Source organism: Ovis aries, chromosome 6 (assembly GCF_016772045.2).
Source record: "Ovis aries strain OAR_USU_Benz2616 breed Rambouillet chromosome 6, ARS-UI_Ramb_v3.0, whole genome shotgun sequence".
Taxonomy (NCBI): Eukaryota; Metazoa; Chordata; class Mammalia; order Artiodactyla; family Bovidae; genus Ovis; species Ovis aries.
Window position 1 is genome coordinate 114,140,006 of NC_056059.1, and position 20,945 is coordinate 114,160,950.

The window sequence follows — 20,945 nt, forward strand, 5'->3', positions numbered from 1 at the left end:
GGCAGGGGCTGCGTCCTACGCGGCTTATTCGTTCTGGTTCTGTTTTCCTGGCCAGTGCAAGCGCTTAGTAGGGGTTCAGGAAATCCTCTTAAGTGAAGGAGCACTAGATTGTGAATCTAAAAGAGTAAGAAAGAGATCTGGAACACTTAGCTCTTAAAGCCTAAATATCTTCCTTTTCAGCTTTGTTATTGTTCTAGAATTTGGGAGAAGCCCCCCCCCCCCCAACAGTTTGAGCTTCCCCATCAGGTCACCCTGCAGCGTAGGTTTCAGATTGCATGTGTGGCGTCCACACTGGCGGTGTCTGCGAAACTGGCGTGTTCTTCTGGGAGGTTTTTGCCTTTTGTTTTTAATGGTAAACCTTCTTTTACGTGTTTTCCCAAAGCTTCTATTTTTTTAGTAATATGTAGGAAAATTTTGACTTTTTATGTTCATCATTTTATTTTTGTCCTTTCCACTTTCACACCTGCTATTGATTGTCCTCTTTACTGTATTTCCCTACAGACTTTCTCTGAATTTTATCCATAAAAATGTGTGTTATCACTACAGCTTGATATCCTGCTTTTTTTTTCTTTTTTTTAACTTATTGAAAACATTTTCTCACATGATTAAAAATGAATTGTCCACACACACTGATGTCTTTGTGGTGGTATCCCGTCCTGTGAATCATTGACTTATCCCACAATAAGGAAATGGTTTTGTTCCTACTCTTTGATGATGAAGTTGGCTGTGGGCACCTCAGTGTGCACCGCGTGCATTTCAGACGATTTCCTGGGACAGAATCCCAGAAGTGTTCTTGCCTCCTGACCGTGGCCCTGACCCTGGGTCGGCTCTGATCTGCCGTCTCCCGAGGCGAGGAGGAGAGCCTCTGGAGCCCTCTGTCCTGGGTGCAGATTTATGGCAGTGAAGGTCCAGCCCTGCTGTATGAACGGGGAAACTCACTGAGGGCCAGTGGACTGGTAGAAGTGTTCACAGCTCTGGCCTCTGGTTGCTAAGTTGAAGTTTGGGAGGATTTGTCCTTCCACGTCCTGCGGTCTGCAGAATGCAGAGATGCCTTTGGCTTCCTCCCTTCCTTTCCTTGGGCTCCCCTGGGTCGAGAAGATCCTCTGGAGGAGGGCATGGCAGCCCACTCCAGTGTTCTTGCCTGGAGGATCTTGTGGACAGAAGAGCCCGGCGGGCTACAGTCCATGGGGTCCCAAAGAGTCGGACACGACTGAGCAGCTGACATTTCCACTTTCCCTTGTCTCCTTCCCCCGGGCGCTTGCTCTGACTCCTGGGACAGTATGCTCTGAGCCCAGCACTGCTGGCTCGCCCTGCCCTGCCTTTACCTGACACGTGCTCTTTCCCTCTGCCCTGGCCCCCGGGCCGATTTCTGCACAGCTTCACGGCCCGGCCCAGCTGACACCTCTTCTGTGAAGCCTGGCCTGCCGTGGCCAGGGCAGAGGCAGCCTCCCCCAGGCGTGCTGCCCTCTGTTCCCGCAGCCTCTTTCGGTTAGTTCAGCAGTGTTCTGTCTCGCTTTTACTGTGGGCCCCTCAAAGACAAGGCCTGGGGCTTCGCCACCCCTGATGCCCAGCTGGTGTCCTTGCCTGGCCCTGGAGTGTTAGAACGTGACTCAGTTCTGTTCACTTGGCCAGCATGTGCTCTTGTTCTGGAGCCGCACGGAAGAGACTGGTCTGTCTTAATCCTCAAGGGCAAGGCCTGCGGTGTGCGCACTCTGGGCTGAGTGTTTTCCATAGGAGAGAAGACAAGGATCTGCTGGGCTCCAGCGAATCCTGGGGCAGGGCCTGGATTTGCTGCTGTGGAGGGAGAGGGCGCGGGCAGGTGGGCTCTCCAGGCTCCCTGGGTTAGGGACCTGCACTAGCCTGGTCCTGGAAGCAGGGGAGACTGGAAACGTTTTCATCACAAACCAGGTGTTCACAGTTCGGTTTTGCTTTAGCAAGTAGAATTGTTGGGCCATTTAAAGCAAACTCTAAAAGTAATTTGCTGTTCATGGAAACTGCTGGAACGGAGTTAATCTTAAATTCATATGCGTAGATTAAAGCATCAGTTAAACAGATAGCAGGGGAAGGGAACATTTATTAGTGAAGGAGCAAAGTTCTCAGCCTTTGCAGCACAATGGAATTATTCAGAAAACTTGAAAAAAAAAATTGTCCAGGCCCTGCCCTCAGAGACCAGTTTTAATTAGTTTAGGGTGAGAGCGGGGCATTAGGAATTTCGAAAAAGCTGCCTAGGTGATTGTAGTTTGCAGCCAGGATTGAGAACCACTCTTGGAAAATACAGACTTAAGTCCAGATCCAAGCGTTCTGGTTTACTGCGTGACCTTAGGCAAGGTTATGTCTCTGAATTTCCTCATTTTGAGGAAAATTATGCATAAGCCTGTGGAGGATGGACACCTGTGTCTCTGATCATCATCGATTGTATTTCCTGAACTTGGCCCTGCCTCGGAGATGCTGCTGCTGCTACTGCTAAGTCGCATCAGTCGTGTCCGACTCTGTGTGACCCCATAGATGGCAGCCCACCAGGCTCCCCTGTCCCTGGGATTCTCCAGGCAAGAACACTGGAGTGGGGTGCCATTTCCTTCTCCAATGCATGAAAATGAAAAAGTGAAAGTGAAGTCGCTCAGTCATGTCCAACCCTCAGTGACCCCATGGACTGTAGCCTGCCAGGCTCCTCCGTCCATGGGATTTTCCAGCAAGAGTACTGGAGTAAGGTGCCATTGTCTTCTCTGGCCTCGGAGATGAGCAGTGCTCAAAATATATTTGTTGAGTGAAAGAAATAACATGTATGACTGACTAGGTGGTGGTGGTTAGTCGCGCAGTTGTGTCCAGCTATTGCGACCCCATGGACTGTAGCCCTCCAGGCTCCTCTGTCCATGGCACTTCCCAGGCAAGAATACTGGAGTGGGTCGCCATTTCCTTCTCCAGGGGATCTTCCCAACCCAGTGGTCAAATCTGTGTCTCCTGCATTGCAGGCAGTCTCCTGCATTAAAGGTGGATTCGTAACCGCTGAGCCACCAGGCAAGCCCCGTGTGCCTAGGGTCAGGATTTGACGAGACGCGGCGCTCGGCCCTATGTAGTGAGCAGACTGCTTTCAGTGTCATTGATAAGCACTCCTGACAGTCCCAAGGCGGGCAGCTGGGTGGTGGTGCCTCGAAACCAAGAGCTGCTTTTCTTGCTCAGAGTCCAGCAGCTTGTTCCCAGGGTGGGATGCGAGCCCAGCTCTGCCTGATGCTGAATCTGTGTATGATCAGGGATTCGGATCTTACCTGTCAGAATCCCTAACATGGAAAGAGTGTGGCCGTTTCGTCCCTTTCCTCAGCCACCATTGTGGTCCTCAGACCACTCACGATTCATGATGCTTGCAGCCTGTTGCTAACGAGCAGCTCCGTTCTCCCTCTGTTCTTTGGTATCCAGACAGAGATTAAGTATAAAGCTGTGTGGTTTTTCCCTTAGCAGTGTTCTGTACTACATTATGTAGGCATTTTCACTGTGTCTTCTCTTTCTTCTTAAAAACCTAAGCTAATGTTAGAGGAGGCATCTGTCTTTAATCTTTCCTTCCTGCATTTAAATGGTGGGAGTGTTTGAAGGAGATTTCAAGGAGGTTGTGGCCCAGGATAACACGGGGTTTTGTTTTGCTCTCTGAGTTATCAGTGGGAGGCTCTGAGGCGGTAGTGCAGTTTCAGGGTTAGTTAATGAATTACCTGTTAATGCAGCAAATCCAGCAGGTCTTATGCCAGGCCTTGGGGGTACAAAGACCAAGTAAGGTTCCCCTGTATGTAGTGGGCTGCTGCTGCTGTTGCTAAGTCGCTTCAGTCGTGTCCGACTCTGTGACCCCATAGACGGCAGCCCACCAGGCTCCCCCGTCCCTGGGATTCTCCAGGCAAGAACACTGGAGTGGGTTGCCATTGCCTTCTCCAGTGCATGAAAGCAGTGGCGCGTAAATAACTGAAACATAGCCCCCAGCCCTCGGTCACAGTCAGTGTGAGTGCTCTGGGGGCACAGAGGAGGGACTTGACGGAAAGGGGCTCCATCAGCCCAGAGGCTCCAGAGGAGCGCGCTTGGAGCTGACTAGTGTTTGCCGAGTGGGGACAGAGTGAGCACCCACTCGTGTGCCCCTGCAGAGTCACACCCCTTCTCCGTCAGGACCTCGCTCCCTGGGGGCCACCACTGTTCGGACTTGTGTCACCATAGGCGTGTTCCGCTCGTTTTGAACTTTAGGTGTATGGCGTCACGCCGCGTATACTCTGTTCTCTGGCTTTCTTTGCTCAGTTTTGTCTGCGGCTCGCGCAGGTGCTTCCTGTGCGGCAGCAGGATCCAGTCTTTCTTTCTGGGGGGTTTTCAGGGGTACAGGTAGACCCGTCCCTTTGCGTTCTCCTGTGGGTGGATGTTTCGCTTGCTCCGCTCGTGACCACTGGGAAGAACGCTGCTAGTAGTGTCTCTCTGTGCACGTAAACCTCAGGTGGACTCGCTGGGCCTGCTTTCGTGGACGCGGCTGGCTGGTCTTCCGGGGCGGCTGTCCCAGAATGTGCAGAGGCGTGTGCACACGGCTCCTTCCTCTCCCAGACTTGGTGGTGTCAGTTTCCTGGCTTTTTTTCCCGTTTTTGCCGTTCTGGTGATAGGATAGGGGTATTTGATTTCATTTACACTTCTCTGATGACTCATGGTTCGACGCACGTTTTCGTCTCTTGCTGATTGTTTGAGAATCTCCCTTTGTGGCTTGCCTGTGGAGGTTCGTCTTAACTGGCTTGTACGCGTGCTGTCTGTATTCAGGATGAGAGTCCTTTGTGAGAGTGATGCATTGCAATGTCTTCTGGTGGTGGTGGTTTAGTCACTAACTTGTGGCCAACTCTTGCGACCCCACGGACTATAGCCTGCCCGGCTCCTCTGCCCACGGGATTCTCCAGGCAAGAATACTGGAGTGGGCTGCCATTTCCTTCTCCAGGGATCGTCCCGGTGCAGGATTTGAACCTGGGTCTCCTGTATTGCAGGCGGATTCTTTACCAACTGAGCCGTGAGGGAAGCCCATATCTTTTTGATTATATTCTTTGCAGCCAAAAATGGAGAAGCTCTATACAGTCTGCAAAAACAAGACTGGGAGCTGACTGTGGCTCACATCGTGAGCTCCTTATTGCCAAATTCAGACTTAAATTGAAGAAAGTAGGGAAAACCACTAGAAGACCATTCAGGTATGACCTCAATCAAATTCTTTATGATTATACAGTGGAAGTGAGAAATAGATTTAAGGGACTAGATCTGATAGATAGAGTGTCTGATGAACTATGGACTGAGGTTTTTGACATTGTGCAGGAGACAGGGATCAAGACCATCCCCATGAAAAAGAAATGCAAAAAAGCAAAGTGGCTGGCTGGGGAGGCCTTACAAATAGTTGTGAAAAGAAGAGAAGCGAAAAGCAAAGGAGAAAAGGAAAGATATAAGTATCTGAATGCAGAGTTCCAAAGAATAACAAGAAGAGATAAGAAAGCCTTCCTCAGTGATCAGTGCAAAGAAATAGAGGAAAACAACAGAATGGGAAAGACTAGAGATCTCTTCAAGAAAATTAGAGATACCAAGGGAACATTTCATGCAAAGATGGGCTCGATAAAGGACAAAAATGATATGGACATAACAGAAGCAGAAGATATTAAAAAGAGGTGGCAAGAATACACAGAAGAACTGTACAAAAAAGATTTTCACGACTCGGATAATCATGATGGTGTGATCACTCACCTAGAACCAGACATCCTGGAATGTGAAGTCAAGTGGGCCTTAGAAAGCATCACTACAACAAAGCTAGTGGAGGTGATGGAATTCCAGGTGAGCTATTTCAAATTCTGAAAGATGATGCTATGAAAGTGCTGCACTCAATATGCCAGCAAATTTGGAAAACTCAGCAGTGGCCACAGGACTGGAAAAGGTCAGTTTTCATTCCAATGCCAAAGAAAGGCAATACCAAAGAATGCTCAAACTACCGCACAATTGCACTCATCTCACATGCTAGTAAAGTAATGCTCAAAATTCTCCAAGCCCGGCTTCAGCAATACGTGAACCGTGAACTTCCAGATGTTTAAGCTGGTTTTAGAAAAGGCAGAGGAACCAGAGATCAAATTGCCAACATCCGCTGGATCATGGAAAAGCAAGAGAGTTCCAGAAAAACATCTATTTCTGGTTTATTGACTATGCCAAAGCCTTTGACTGTGTGGATCACAATAAGCTGTGGAAAATTCTGAAAGAGATGGGAATACCAGACCACCTGACCTGCCTCTTGAGAAACCTGTATACAGGTCAAGAAGCAACAGTTAGAACTGGACATGGAACAACAGACTGGTTCCAAATAGGAAAAGGGGTACGTCAAGGCTGTATATTGTCACCCTGCTTATTTAACTTCTGTGCAGAGTACATCATGAGAAACGCTGGACTGGAAGAAACACAAGCTGGAATCAAGATTGCCGGGAGAAATATCAGTAACCTCAGATATGCAGATGACACCACCCTTATGGCAGAAAGTGAAGAGGAACTAAAAAGCCTCTTGATGAAAGTGAAAGAGGAGAGTGAAAAAGTTGGCTTAAAGCTCAGCATTCAGAAAATGAAGATCATGGCATCTGGTCCCATCACTTCATGGGAAATAGATGGGGAAACAGTGGAAACAGTGTCAGACTTTATTTTTTTGTGCTCCAAAATCACTGCAGATGGTGACTTCAGCCATGAAATTAAAAGACGCTTACTCCTTGGAAGAAAAGTTATGACCAACCTAGATAGTATATTCAAAAGCAGAGACATTACTTTGCCGACTAAGGTCCGTCTAGTCAAGGCTATGGTTTTTCCTGTGGTCATGTATGGATGTGAGAGTTGGACTGTGAAGAAGGCTGAGCGCCAAAGAATTGATGCTTTTGAACTGTGGTGTTGAAGACTCTTGAGAGTGCCTTGGACTGCAAGGAGATCCAACCAGTCCATTCTAAAGGAGATCAGCCCTGGGTGTTCTTTGGAAGCAATGATGCTAAAGCTGTAATTCCAGTACTTTGGCCACCTCATGCGAAGAGTTGACTCATTGGAAAAGACTCTGATGCTGGGAGGGATTGGGGGCAGGAGGAGAAGGGGACGACAGAGGATGAGATGGCTGGATGGCATCACTGACTCGATGGACGTGAGTCTAAGTGAACTCCGGGAGCTGGTGATGGACAGGGAAGCCTGGCGTGCTGCGATTCATGGGGTCGCAAAGAGTCGGACACGACTGAGCGACTGAACTGAACTGAATATTTTAAAAGTTTGCTTTATTAACTAACAAAAGTTCTTCATGGTGATGAATTCTGCTTAATAGAACTTTTCTGTTTATGGTTAGTGCCTTTTGTGTCCTGTTTGAGGAAGTCTGAGCTATCTTCTGGGCTGTCCAGGTGGTGCTAGTGGTAGAGAGCCTGCTTGTCAATGCAGGAGACCTGAGAGACACAGGTTCGATCCTTGGGTCGAACACGACTGAAGCGACTTAGCATGCATGCACGTTATCTTCTAGAAACTTTGTTTTGCCTTTACCAACTAGATTAATTTTCTGTTTCAGTGTGAGGTAGTGAGCGGTTAATCCTTACTTATTGTAAAGATCATCCATCCCGCTGAACCTTTGAAATAAGTCTGGGGACTGTGTATGTTCCATCATCCGTTTGTTCTCTCACTTGTATTCCCTTAATTACTGTTGCTGTATCATAGGTCTTGACATCTGCAGAGTAAGCCCTCCTACTTCATTCTTCTTTACCATTGCTTTGGTTATTCTAGGTCATTTTCATTTCCCTGTAAATTTTAAAAGTCAGTTTGGCAATTACCACAAAAAATCTGCTCTGATTTTGTTTGGGATTACATTGAATCTGTTGGTTATTTTTTACTATAGAAGACTTGTATAGTAGAAAACTTCTAATCTCTGAATATGGTATGTCCTTTCATTTATTTAGTTTTTAAAAATTTTTTCACAGTATTTTATGTAGAGGTTTTGTGTTTCATTAAATTTATTCCAAGATACTTGTTATTTTTGATGGTTTTCAAAATGCTATTTTATAAGCGTTAGTTGGAAACGGAGTTAATTTTTGTGTGTAGACCTTGACTCCCAGAATCTTGCTCAGTTCAGTTCTTACAGTTTATCTGTGGTTTCTTTTGCTTTTTCTCTGTAGAATATCATGCTGTCTGTGGATGGGGTTTGTTTCTTTCCAATTCTTAGACTTTTTATTTACTTTCTTAAGTTATTGCATGACCAGGATCTCCCATACAGGTTAAATTGAAGTAATGCTGGCAGAGAGCCTTGTATGGTGCTGGTCTCTGGGAAAGCTTTCACCATTTCCCCACTAAGTGTGATTTTTGCAATAAGATGTGTTTTATTAGATGCCTTACTTTATAGTAATAAGTACTTTTTAAAAATCAGATTAAGGAATCTGATAAAAATTGTTTGCTTTTATTCATAGTTTTATTATTTAAAAAATCATGAGTGTGTTGCATTTATCAAATGCTTTTTTCCCCACATCTATTAATGATGCGTTTTAGCCTTTATTTTCTGTATGTGGTGAACAACATATTTTTCTAGTGTTAAGTAAACTAACTTGGCTTCCTTAGAATAATCTCAACTGTTCTTGATAGATCATCCTTTATATCTGTGGTTGGATTTGATTTGCTAATATATATATTTGACATTTTTTTCCTGCCTCTGTTCATAAGAGTATAGCCTATAACTTTCTTTTCTTACAATGCTCTCTGTCCAATTTCGGTGTGAAGATGATGGTGAGCTTATAAAATAGGTTGATTAATGTTTTTGTTTCTGTTTTCTCAGACTTTCTGTAAGATTTTCCCCTGGTGGTTAAATGAACTGACCAGTGTGTTAAAACTTGGAGACCTGCACACCAAAAAGTCTGTTCTATTGTATATGAATTGTTAAAAATAATAGAAAGCCTTCATGGGAATTTAACATGTATACATGTACATACTAACCCATGTCAGATAACCCTCCCAGGGTCATCAGAAAGTCCTGTTTTTCTTGGTGAATCAGACGTATAAATGCATCAGTTGAGTGACCTAATAAATTTGCTGTGGGGGGGTGTCTAAAAGGTTTGTTCTCTGGAAGAGTTTGTGAAGGTTTCTTTCTTAAATGTTCACCAGTGAGACCATCTGGACCTGAGTTTTCTCTGTGAGTTTTAAAATTGTGGCTATTTCTGGAAGCATTTCTTTTGCTGAGGAATGATTATAAAACACGAATACTGCAGGTTGAGGAAGAACTTGGAAGGACCACAGAAACACGAGTGTGCTGGAGCGCAGAGAGCACAGCGCCTCCCGAGGAAGAGGCTGCAGATGAAGCCGGGAACGCGCCTCCTGACAAAGACTGCAGATGAAGCCGGAACGCAGGCTGTCGCTGAGGGGCTTGGACTAATCTCTTCCAGCGGCTTTGTGAGGAGTCTCTTCAAGTGAGCTCTTTGTGAGTCTCCTATGGTGGCTTCGCGGATTCTTAGAGTGAATCTCTTCCATTCACGTTGTGAATGGCTGCTCTGTCCTCACCCTGGGCTACAGATGGAAACATGTCTGTCTGGCTCCTAGAGTAGTGAGGGATTTGACCAGGTGCTAAGTCGGAGAGCAGGAATTGTTCGAAGTGTGTAAGTGTAGTCAGAACAGTGCTTCTCAAACCTTAGCTGCATCCGAGCCACCTGGAGGACCTGTTAAACAGAGCTTGCTGGGCTGCGCCCGGGTTTCTGACCCAGTAGGTCTGGATGGGGTTAAGATTTGTATTTCTAGCCAGCTCCCAGGTAGGTGATGCTGCCTCTGGTCCAGCTTCCCACTCTGGGGTCCCCGGCTTTGTAGAGTGTGCTTGTTAGCGTCCGCTGCACTGGGGTGGGAGTCGTGTCCGTCTTACTCCCTGGTCCCAGGGCCTGGGACAGACGTGTGCTGAGGGCCGCACTGTACCCTCTTACCGCCCATGCTTGACTGTCTTTTCTTTTTAGTTGCAAAGGTTTGATTTTTTAAAAAAAATAAAGCGTCAGTACAGTACTTTGTAACATAAAGTAAGTTTTCCCTCTGTTCCTCACCAGCTCCTCTTGCCAGAGATGTCCACCTGCTCCAGTCAGATGTCTTTTGTGTAATCAGACGTACAGACATGTGCCAGATGGGCATGGACGATGGGGCTGATCAGTAGCAAGTGAACCCTAGCTGGGCGCCTGGAGGATTGTCTTACCGTGGGCTGCTTGTTGACAAATGACTGAATGATGCCTGCCCCAAGGGCCAGCCAACCCATGATATCTTGTGGCTTTAGAAGAGATCAGTTCTATAGACCTTGAAGTTGCTAATTAGATCTTGTCCCTTAAAAAAGCTTTAGCACTATTTGAAGTCATGGAGGGACAGTCCCCTAGTGATGGTGCTCAGGCAAGTGTTTGGACAGAGGTTTAGTGGCCGTGTTTGTGACTCACCAGCAAACCTGGTTGCTTCTGCAGAGTGCAGTGTCTGGCCCAGAGGAGGTGCTCAGTTGTTCCAAGGTGCACTTTGCCTGCCTTCTCAGTCCTCAGCACCCGTGGGTTTTGGGGTCAGCTGAGCCTGTCCTGCTGTGCTGTGGCTCTGGGTCTCTGCCAGGCGCTGAGCTGCACGAGTGGGTCTGTATGGGGCCCTGGAAACCTGGTCGATCAGCCTTCCTCCCAGACTGCCCACACCCAGCCTCCTGGGGACTGGCTAGGAGTCAGAGCCCAGCACACCCCCACCGCCTGGCCTTTCCAGCTGGGCCGCTCCACCCAGCCTTCCTTAGCCTTCCAGACTGCATGGAGAGGGCTCCGAAGGGCGCCTGTGGTGCTGCTCGGGACTGCAGCTTGGGCCGGGCAGGAATGTTCCCGGGGGAGGCGCGCGCTCTTGTGGCTAGCCCCTCAGAGCCAGGCGCTTCCCGGAGATGTGATGGCTGTCTCCCCTGCATTGCTGTTGATGGACAGGTTGGTGGTTGCGATCTTGCCTTTCTTGCTTCTGTAGTTGCAGACCTAACTGGAGCACGTTCCTCCCATGTTAGATAGCTTTTAACATGATTTAGATCCCCCCTCAAGCCTGCGTGGGGCAGACTTGTTTCCTCGGCTGTTCCTCAGTTTAACATGGGGGTGATCAGCGGGGGTCTGCTGGGTGTACCAGGGGCTCAAGGGCCCGATTCTATATCCGTGCTCACTGTCCCCCGCCCCTCACCCCTCATCCCGAGGGTTAGCACTGTTTTTAGTGGATTAAATGTTTAGCATCAGCTGCTGCTTGGGTAACATTTTTGAAAAAGGAGAGGGACTCCTGGGTACTTTTAACTGTGTGTGGAACTAGGAATTTGAGCCACAGTGCTTGTGGCCATAAGACCTCGGTGTCTCCCTTACTTCCTTTTTCCCACAAGGTAGCTGGAATCTGATCACACGGGAGGTTTGCTCTGCAGACTGCGGCTTTCCCTTGGTGTCTCTCTGACGGTTGAAGTGGGCCAGCCTCTTCCCCTCATGCTTTCAGAGCAGAGCCGAGGCCCGGTGTGTGTCTGTGCAGCTGCGGAGCATGTCAGTCGTGGAGGGGTGGGAATCTGGAAGAAACGCATGGAGATGGACTTCCGAGGAGTCCGTGGAGCTTCTCCCCTTCTCTGCCGTTGATGAGTGTCAGGGTTCAGATGTCTCTCAAGTGAATTTTTGACCTCACTGAGCCTGTGTGAGGTTATGCTGTCTGTATTGTAGTAACGATGGCACCATTCCCGTAGTGTTGTTTCACACATAAAATGCAGGAGAAGTGCCTGCTGCCGGAGCCTGACAGGTGGTCTGTGACTCAGGAGACGCTGAAGGAGATACCCAGCTAGGCCAGGCAGTCCTTGGGGGAGCTGAACACTGCCTGTTTCTGCTGGTTTCCGGTTGCTGTGGAATCAGAAGTCGCCAGCAGTTTGTCACTGAGACAGGAGTGAGAGAGTGGGAACCCCCAAGTAATTACTGAATCACAGCCAGGAGTTCAAATGTACGGCCTCTCAAAGGAGGAAGACATCGGAGGTCTATTTCTCAAGACTGTGAGAAGTTCTGAGACACCCTGGGGAGTGTGGGTGGCTTGTGGAACCTGCTCCACCGGGTTGGCGAGGACTGTCCTCCCGTCCCAGCCCTCCTCCACCCTCCTGGACGGCCTCATTCCGTCTCTCCCTGGGCAGGACTCCTCGCCCTCTCCCAGTCCTGGCTGCTTGGTTTTAAATGGACAGGAGTAACTCTCCGATAATCTTTATGAAAATTCCCTGTAAAAGCACACGTTTGATGAGTTTCAGTCTTTTCCTGTGGGCCAGGAACCGTTCTAGACACTGGAGGCATCACAGTAAATGGAAGAGACTGTGTTCGTGCTCACGGACTCTGCCCGCTGATGACGAAGACAAACACAGCCGCAGTGATAGCGTCTAGGAATGTATCCTCGTGCCCGCGTGTGGCTCAGCTCACACGCGGCACGTTGACACCCGCGAGGCCAGGGACCCAGATTGAGCGGCTCGCAGTCCTCTTGTCAGCGAGCATTCTTGCTTGCTCCTCAAATTGCCTTCTTTTGTCTTCAGTAACTCGGGAAAGTTAACTCGGGGCGGGTGGAGGTGAAGGTAACAACAGCCTCAGCCTCACCACCTGTGAAGATAGCCTTGCAACCTTTGTATGGCCCTTGGCTCTGTAATCACTCAGCTAAAAGCAGAGATGTGGGATGTTGGATTGTGCCGGAGTTTGGTGACCTGTGAGCTCGAGTGGCCGCTGCTTCCCTCGTCCCAGGGTTCAGAAGCATATAAAGCTGGGTTTGTGACGTGTTAGGGACGCCTGACGTCAGGACCTCTCCAGTTCAGTTCAGTCACTCAGTCGTGTCTGACTCTTTGCGACCCCATGGACTGCAGCCCACCAGGATCCTCCATCCATGGGAGTTTCCAGGCAAGAGTACTGGAGTGGGGTGCCATTGAGGAACTCAGTTCACTTCAGTTCAGTCGCTCAGTCTTGTCTGATTCTCTGCGGCCCCATGAACCGCAGCACGCCAGGCCTCCCTGTCCATCACCAGCTCCTGGAGTTCACTCAGACTCACGTCCATCGAGTCAGTGATGCCATCCAGCCATCTCATCCTCTGTCGTCCCCTTCTCCTCCTGCCCCCAATCCCTCCCAGCATCAGAGTCTTTTCAGATGAGTCAGGACGACTTTGTGTTCCTAATTAGTTTTTTTTTCCCCTTGAAGAGCATGCCCCAAAGTGTATGACCTTCGAGGCTCCCCAGATGTAGCTCTGCCCTTGCAGATGGGCGGCGGGAGGAGGGGTGAGGGGTGAGGCCCTGGAGGCCCTGCTCAGCTCGGGCTCGCGCTCGCGCAGGAGCCAGGCCCGGTGCGGCCTGATCCTTGGTCTCTGTCTCCGCCTTTTCATCTTTCACATTCCTCCCTACCCCACGCCCTTGCAGCTTCTGGGCTCTGGTGGGAAAAGCGTGGAGGTGGGACCAGAACGTGCCTGCCGCACCCTGGTGACCGCTCGCTGGCTCTGTGTGCCTCTGCAGGGCAGCAGGCAGCCAGGCTTCCTTCGTATCGCGGGGCAGCCTCCACCTGAGTGCCGGCTCTGGCCTGGCTGTGAGCCCCCAGTGGGCGGCCTCAGGGACTTACCTCGCTCTGAGGCCATTTTTCTTGGACACCATCATTGTTTCTGGCTCGCTGGCTTGGCCTCTGAAGCCCAGGGACCCGTGCCCTTCCAGGTGCGGCCCTCCAGGCCGCCCTGCTCGAGGGTCCTCTCAGGACCCGCTCTAAAGGCGCAGAAGGCACAGTGATCTGCTTAAGTACCTGAATAAACATCTATTTTCAGCCCTCTCTTCCAAGAGGCTTTTTGTTTGTATATCAGTCGCGCAGCCACGGAACATTTTCATTTTCTCTTCAGCTTTTTTGCTTCAGACACTTCCGCCTAACACAGCAGGTGCTCTGTGAACTCAGTGCGTAATGCTGCTAGCTGCATGGAGAGAAACCAGCCACTCTCTGGAGTTGGATGAGGGCTTTCTGATTTGAAGGATGGGGTGAGAACAGTGCAGAAGCCGTTCATTTTTTTATTGGCAGGAGTTCCTTGTTTAGCAGCGACTTTTTTATTTCTTTTTAACTTTTTTCAATAGGCGATGCATTTGCACGGCTCAGAATTCAAAGAGCCCAGGAGAGTATGTGATGAAAACTTCCCATTCTGCCCTGTGCCTTTTGCCCCCAGCAGCCCGTCCCGGAAGCAGTGGCGATGCTGGTCGGTCGGTGTCTTCTAGGGCTGGGCTGTGCGTGTCAGGCAGGTGTACATGCCGGCGTTGACGCGGCGTGCCTTACGATGATCTGTGATGTACCTTGCTTTTTTTCCTTTAAGAATGGACACTTCACCGTCTTTCAGAAAGTGCCCCCTGACCCTTTAAGGCTGCGTATGCATAGATCACGAGCCCTTGGGTCGCTTCAGTCTTTCTGGGACACTTGAAAGAAGGTGTTACTTAGCCAGTGTATTGTCTCAGCGTGATCCTGTGCACACTCCTAGTGCTCAGTGGCCACGTGTGTGGCGGGTGGCCCCAGCGCAGGGCCACACGTCTTGTCAGAAGGGGAGGGCCGTCAGGCCTCGGGGTGTCATTTCCCCACGCTCGCGCGGCTGCCTTTTGCCACTTCGGATGTTGGCCTCCCCTGTGCCTCCTGCCGACAGGGGCCGCTGGACGAGCCTTTGACCGTGAGGACCCCGGTGACTCAGAGTGTAGAGGAGGCCGAGAAAGGGAAAGCTGTGCCTGAATCTGTGCGGGCTCCGTCCTGACCTCTCCTGGTGAGGACTGGGGTCCCACAGGTCCAGCCCGTCCCAGGTAAATGTCAGTGAGCGGCCTCGTTGCTGCGTCTGACGGTGCTGGTCTCTTGCGGCCTGGCATCTGCCGGGCCTGTGCGTCCAGCCTCACGGGGGACCTCGCAGACTTGACACACTGGTTTATGTTTTTTAAGAACATCTTACTTTGTATTGGGGTATAGCCGGTTAACTATGTCGTGATAGTTTCAGATGAACAGCTAAGGGACAGCCACACATAAGCAGGTATCCATTCTCCTGGAACTCCCTTCCCATCCAGGCTGCCACGTGGAGCAGAGTTCCCTGTGCTTACAGTGGGTCCTTGTTGGTGATCCATTTTAAATACAGCAGAGTGTACATGTCCATCCCCTCCTCCCGGCAACCATAAGCTTGTCCCCTGAGTCTGGGCACACCATTATTGTCAGCGGGACTTGGCCGTTGGTGTCCTGTATCTTGTCCTCTGAGTTGTGCCTATTGAGACAAGAATAAATGTTTTGCCAGCCATGGATAAATGCCGCGGGAGACCCTGGCTCCTTTTTCTTGCCTTTGGCCGTCTTGCCCCCTCAGGCTTTGAGGGTGATGCTCTTCCCTTGTAGCTGGATGTGGCTCACCTGCTGACAGACTCTAAGGTGTGTTTCCTGAGGCTCTTCAGCTTTATTGGAAAGTGGACCTGACGTGCGTCAGCCATAGGCCTCTGGTGGGGCCGCGCCCCCTGGGTCACCTTCCCTCAGCTGCCAGCCTTGACACCCGCCTCCGGGGGCAGAGCACTGGCTTGGAGAGGCGGGTGGAGCAGGGGGACCATGGCTGCCTGCTTGGTCCCCCGTGGACTTTCTGGGGCCCATGCACGTGCCGGCCCTGTGTGCAGCCCGTGAGGCCCAGCGCCTCCCCATGAGGCCGACCCTCCTGGCCTCGTCATGAGCACTTTGAGGGTGGGGGGTTTAGTTGGCAAGTCGTGTCTGACCCTTGCGATCCGATGCCGTGCTCCGCTGTCCATGGGATTTCCCAGACAAGCGTACTGCAGTGGGTAGCCATTTCCTTCTCCAGGGGATCTTCCCGATCCAGGGATCGAACCTGGGTTCCCTGCCTTGCAGGTGGACTCTGCCATCTGAGCCGGTGGAGGGAACAGCCAGTGTGTGAGTGCCACGAGCCCAGGGGAGTTGTGGAAGGGGTCGGGACGGGGCCGCAGGTCCACCTGCGCTCTCCAGAGAGGGCCCTGGGCTCTGGGAGGGATGGCTGTTGGAGTTCAGCAGGGGCCCAGGGCTCGCGGGTCTTGGAGCTGCACCTCAGGGACCACTGAGGCACAGGTGGGGCGACCGGCCCTGGAAGCCCCGGGGCGGAGGGGCAGTGGGGCGAGACCAGAGTTGAGGAGGAGAGCCTGGCGGTCTCTGAGCACGGAGGGCTGCCTCTCCCTGCCGCGCAGCGCAGTGGAGGCCTGCAGCAGCACCAGCCGTGGGACTGAGGCCCCGGGGGTACGGAGCAGCACCCCCAGCCCCCCGCCTCCGGGGGCAGTGCCGCCAAGGCCCCCACGCCGCAGCCGGCCTCGGGGCAGGCGAGTCCTCTCTCCCCAGGGTCTCCTAGGGTCTTCAGGTGCGTCCCCACGGCCACCACACCCACAGCCCTCGCCCTCCAGCCTTGAGGGAGGGGCTCGGGGGAGTTTGGTTGTGCCCACCACGTGTGTGTGTCAGACTGTGTGTGTTGGGTGTGTTGGGTGTGTTGAGTGTGTGTGGTGTCTTGAGTGTGTGTGGTGTGTTGGGGGTGTGTGTGTGTGGTCTTGGGGATGTTGAGTGTGTGTGGTTTGTTGGGTGTGTGTGGTGTGTTGGGTGTGTTATGTGTGTGGTGTGTTGGGTGTGTTAAGTGTGTGTGGTGTGTTGAGTGTGTGTGTTGTGTGTGTGTGGTTTGTTGGGTGTGTGTGGTGTGTTGGGTGTGTTAAGTGTGTGTGGTGTGTTGAGTGTGTGTGGTGTGTTGAGTGTGTGTGGTGTGTTGGGGGTGTGTGTGTGTGGTCTTGGGTGTGTTGAGTATGTGTGGTTTGTTGGGTGTGTGTGGTGTGTTGGGTGTGTTGTGTGTGTGGTGTCTTGAGTGTGTGTGTTGTGTTGAGTGTGTGTGTGGTGTATTGGGGGTGTGTGTGTGTGTGTGGTCTTGGGTGTGTTGAGTGTGTGTGGTTTGTTGGGTGTGTGTGTGTGTGTGTGTGTGTGTGTGTGTGTTGGGTGTGTGTGTGTGTGTGTGTTGTGTGTGTGTGTGTGTGTTGTGTTGTGTGTGTGGTGTATTGAGTGTGTGTGTGTGGTGTGTTGGGTGTGTGTGTGTGTTGGGTGTGTATGTGGTATGTTGTGTTGGCTGTTTGTGTGTGGTGTGTTGAGTGTGTGTGTGTGGTGTGTTGAGTGTGTGTTTGTGGTGTGTTGAGTATGTGTGTGGTAAGTTGGGTGTGTGTGTGTGGTGTGTTGGGTGTGTGTGCGTGTGTGGTGTGTGAGTGTGATGTGTTGAGTGTGTGTGGTGTGTTGAGTGTTTGTGTGTGTGGTGTGGTCTGTGTGTGTGATGTGTTGAGTGTGTGTGGTGTGTTGGGTGTGTGTGGTGTGTGTGTGGTAAGTTGGGTGTGTGTGTGTGTGTGTTGGTTGTGTGTGTGTGTGTGTGTGTGTGTGTGTGGTGTGTTGAGTGTGTGTGGTGTGTTGAGTGTGTGTGTGTTGTGTGTTGTGTGTGTGTGTGTGTGTGGTTGTTGGTTGTGTGTGCATGTGTGGTGTGTGTGTGATGTGTTGAGTGTGTGTGGTGTGTTGAGTGTGTGTGTGTGTGGTGTGTTGAGTATGTGTGTGGTAAGTTGGGTGTGTGTGTGTGGTGTGTTGGTTGTGTGTGCATGTGTGGTGTGTGTGTGTGATGTGTTGAGTGTGTGTGTGTGTGTGGTGTGTTGAGTGGTGTGTGTGTGTGATGTGTTGAGTATGTGTGGTGTGTTGAGTGTGTGTGTGTGCAGGGGCCCATGCTGGTGTGCCTGCGTGTGCGGGTCCTGGGGGGCTGTGGACAGTCTTGTCATGGAGACCGCCGTCGCGCCCTGTAGACTGGAGATGGCGCAGCCTTGGGTCCCTGTCAGCCCTGGTGGTGTCGTTCCCTTCAGTGCAGGGACGCGTCCCCTCTGTTTCCGTGTTTCTGCTCTGCAGTCAGAGACTGCGGGGAGGCCAGCGGCGGAGGTCCCGGTGCTGCCGGCGGAGGACGCGCTCGATTCCCTGCAGTGGGGCTCCTGCCCTCCCGCCCAGGGCCCTTCCCTGGGGCGGCCAGTCCTCCTCGCCGCCTCGAGCCCTCAGCACCCCTGCTGGCGGCCTCCCTTGGGAGTTGGGCTGCGTGTCCTGCTCGGCCGCCCCTCCCCTGACTGCCAGCCCCCCCTTCCAGGAGGCCCTGGGGGCCCCTCCCCTGCTCAGAGGTTTCCTCTGTCTCATCCTCAGTCCTGAGCTCCGATTTGTCCAGATTGTCTCTGTCGCCTTGAGCCTGCATGGGGGCCCGTCTGTGGGCCCCACCCTTGGAGGTGGCCGGCTCCCCCTGGCCTTGGCTGGGCCCCAGCCTGCCCCCTCCTCTTATGTACTTGTCCACTTGAGGACACACGTGATGGAAGGACCACTGCCTTTTCCAGCGGCACATGCACGCTCTCAGCCTCTGGGACCCAGGCATGGGCTACACCGTGGTCACAGAGCTCGCCTGGGGACACCCCCAGGGATCCAGACACGGCTTCCTTCCAGGCCCTGTTGGACTGGCAGGAGCAGCCCCACGTGTGGGCGTCTCCGAGGGTGTCTCTCAGCCCCATGCTAGGACCACAGCACAGGGGCTGAAGGCACAGGTTGGCCTGGGGGCTCGCCCTGCCCCTGGCCCCCGGAGTGGGTCCTGTGATGGGCAGAGGTGCACCCTTGGCTCCATCTGGCTCCTGGGCCCAGCAGCCAGCTCCACGCCAGTCTCCCCGTGACTGTGACCTGAAAGGGCAGCAGAGGGCGGGAGCTGGCTGGGCTCCCTGCTCCCCGTGCTGGCGCCGGAGCTGCAGGTGACACGCAGCTGAAGCTCAGAGGGAGTCCTTTCTGCTCAGAGCTCCTGGGTACTTGTGGTGACCTCAGCATCACAAAAAATAATACAACCAACGATACAGTTTACAGACCCTTCAAAAATCATGGCCTGTAATGTATAGCCTAAGCTCTTATGCTGAAAGTAATTATGCAACTCTGATTTTTTTTTTTTTGTTTTTGGCCTCTCCAGGTGGCATGTGGGATCTTTGTTCCCCAACCAGGGATGGAACCCATGCCCCGGCACTGAAAGTGCAGAGTTGTAACCTCTGGACCGCCAGGGAGGTGTCCCACCACTTTGAGTTTTGATAAGCTTTATCTGCACTCTGTGTGGACAGTATGTAGCCTTAGCAGTGGACAGAGAAACCAAGGTTTCTGTTGCTCTTGGTTCACTTCCTGTCAGCCGTCTTCAGTGCCTAGCACGGCGATTGACACTCAGCCTCCCGGGTCACAAAGCCCACAGTTCCTTTGCATTTCCCCGTGTCCAGTGGCCTCTGAGTGGTTCTCTGCTGTTATCCCCCCAACACCCTTAGCGACTCCCGTCCCTGCAGTCCGGTCAGGGTCCTTGGGAAGGCGGGCCTCTCGTCCCTGGCCCTCTCCTTTCCGGGTGCCTTTGATTTTCTCACCTTTGTCCCTTGGCACCCAGTTCTCTTCCCCAGAGGCACCTCCTCTCTTTAGCAAAATGTAAGCCCTTAGAACCCAAGCTCTGAATGCCCAAATTCTTAGAACCCTTCTGGGTGCCAAAGGATTCGGCCTGGTGTTAAACGTGGGCCTGGATTATCAAACAGGTTGGGCCTGGAGACACCTCAAACTTCATTTCTTACAAATATAAATAGACATTGCCTTGGGGATATGAAACCAACTTCTGAATAGGTTCCATTATAAACCACAAGAGAAAAGCAAGGAAGAATACAAAGAACCTTTTTTGAAAGTTTTTGTAACATTTGGGGGATATAATTTTAAATTTAGAGAGACTTTGCAAGAAAAATATAAGGAACTTCCATATATCCTTTACCCCAATTCCCTAGTTGTCTACCTTTCATTCCTGTTGTTTTATTCATTCTGTGAACAAGGCATCTGTTCTACATAAGCGCATGCGAATTTCGGGGAAGCATTAGAAGAGGCCGTTGGAGATATGCCCCTTTGTTGTTGTTCAGTCGCGCAATCACATCAACGCTGCGACCCCATGGACTGCCGCACGCCAGGCTTCCCTGTCCTTCACTATTTCCTGGAGCTTCTCAGACTCATGTCCATTGAGTTGGTGATGCCATCCAACCATTTCATCCTCTGTTGTCCTCTTCTCCTGCCCTCAATCTTTTTCAGCATCAGGGTCTTTTCCAATGAGTCAGTTCTTCGTATCAGTTGGCCAGAGTATTGGAGCGTCAGCTTCAACATCAATCTTTCCAATGAATAATCAGGGTTGATTTCCTTAGGATTGACTGGTTTGATCTCCTTGCAGTCCAAGGGATTCGAGAGTCTTCTCCAACACCACAGTTCAAAAACATCAGTTCTTCAGCCCTCAGCCTTCTTTATGATCCAACTCTCACATCCATACATGACTACTGGAAAAACCATTGCTTTAACTGTATGGACCTTTGTCGGCAAAGTAGTATCTCTGCTTTTTAATATACTGTTTAAGTTTGTCATAGCTTTTCTTCTAAGGAGCAAGCGTCTTTTTAATTTCATGGCTGCAGTCACCGCCTGCAATGATTTTGGAGCCCAAGAAAATAAAGTCAGTCACTGCTTCCAGTTTCCCCATCTATTTGCCATGAAGTGATGGGACCAGATGCCATGATCTCATTTTTTTTGAATGTTGAGTTTTAAGCCAGCTTTTTCATTCTCCTTTCACCTTCATCAAGAGGCTCTTTAGTTCTTCTTCACTTTGTGCCATTAGAGTGGTGTTGTCTGCATATCTGAGGTTATTGAGATTTTTCCCAGCAATCTTGATTCCAGCTTGTGCTTCATCCAGCCCAGCATTTCGCATGATGTACTCTGCATACAAGTTAAATAAGCAAGGTGACAATGTACAGCATTGTTGTTTTTCTTTCCCAATTTGGAACCAGTTCATTGTTCCATGTAAGATTCTAGCTATTGCTTCTTGACCTGCATACAGGATTCTTAGGAGGCAGGTAAGGTGGTCTGGTATTCCCATCTCTTTAAGAATTT

The 20,945-nt window shown here is 51.0% G+C and overlaps 1 protein-coding gene across 5 annotated transcripts in view; it reads left to right on the forward strand.

The window, feature by feature from the left end:
• Positions 1–20,945, forward strand: part of TBC1D14 (TBC1 domain family member 14) — a 115,336-nt gene that overhangs the window by 27,442 nt on the left and 66,949 nt on the right. For 3 of the 5 annotated variants that reach the window (XM_042251670.1, XM_060417691.1, XM_060417692.1), the window contains exon 3: positions 9,228–9,425. The exons of the other annotated variants lie outside the window; for them this stretch is intronic. In XM_042251670.1, coding sequence (XP_042107604.1) covers positions 9,228–9,425 — 198 coding nt within the window. The remainder of the gene's footprint in view (positions 1–9,227; positions 9,426–20,945) is intronic. 5 annotated transcript variants of the gene reach the window in all.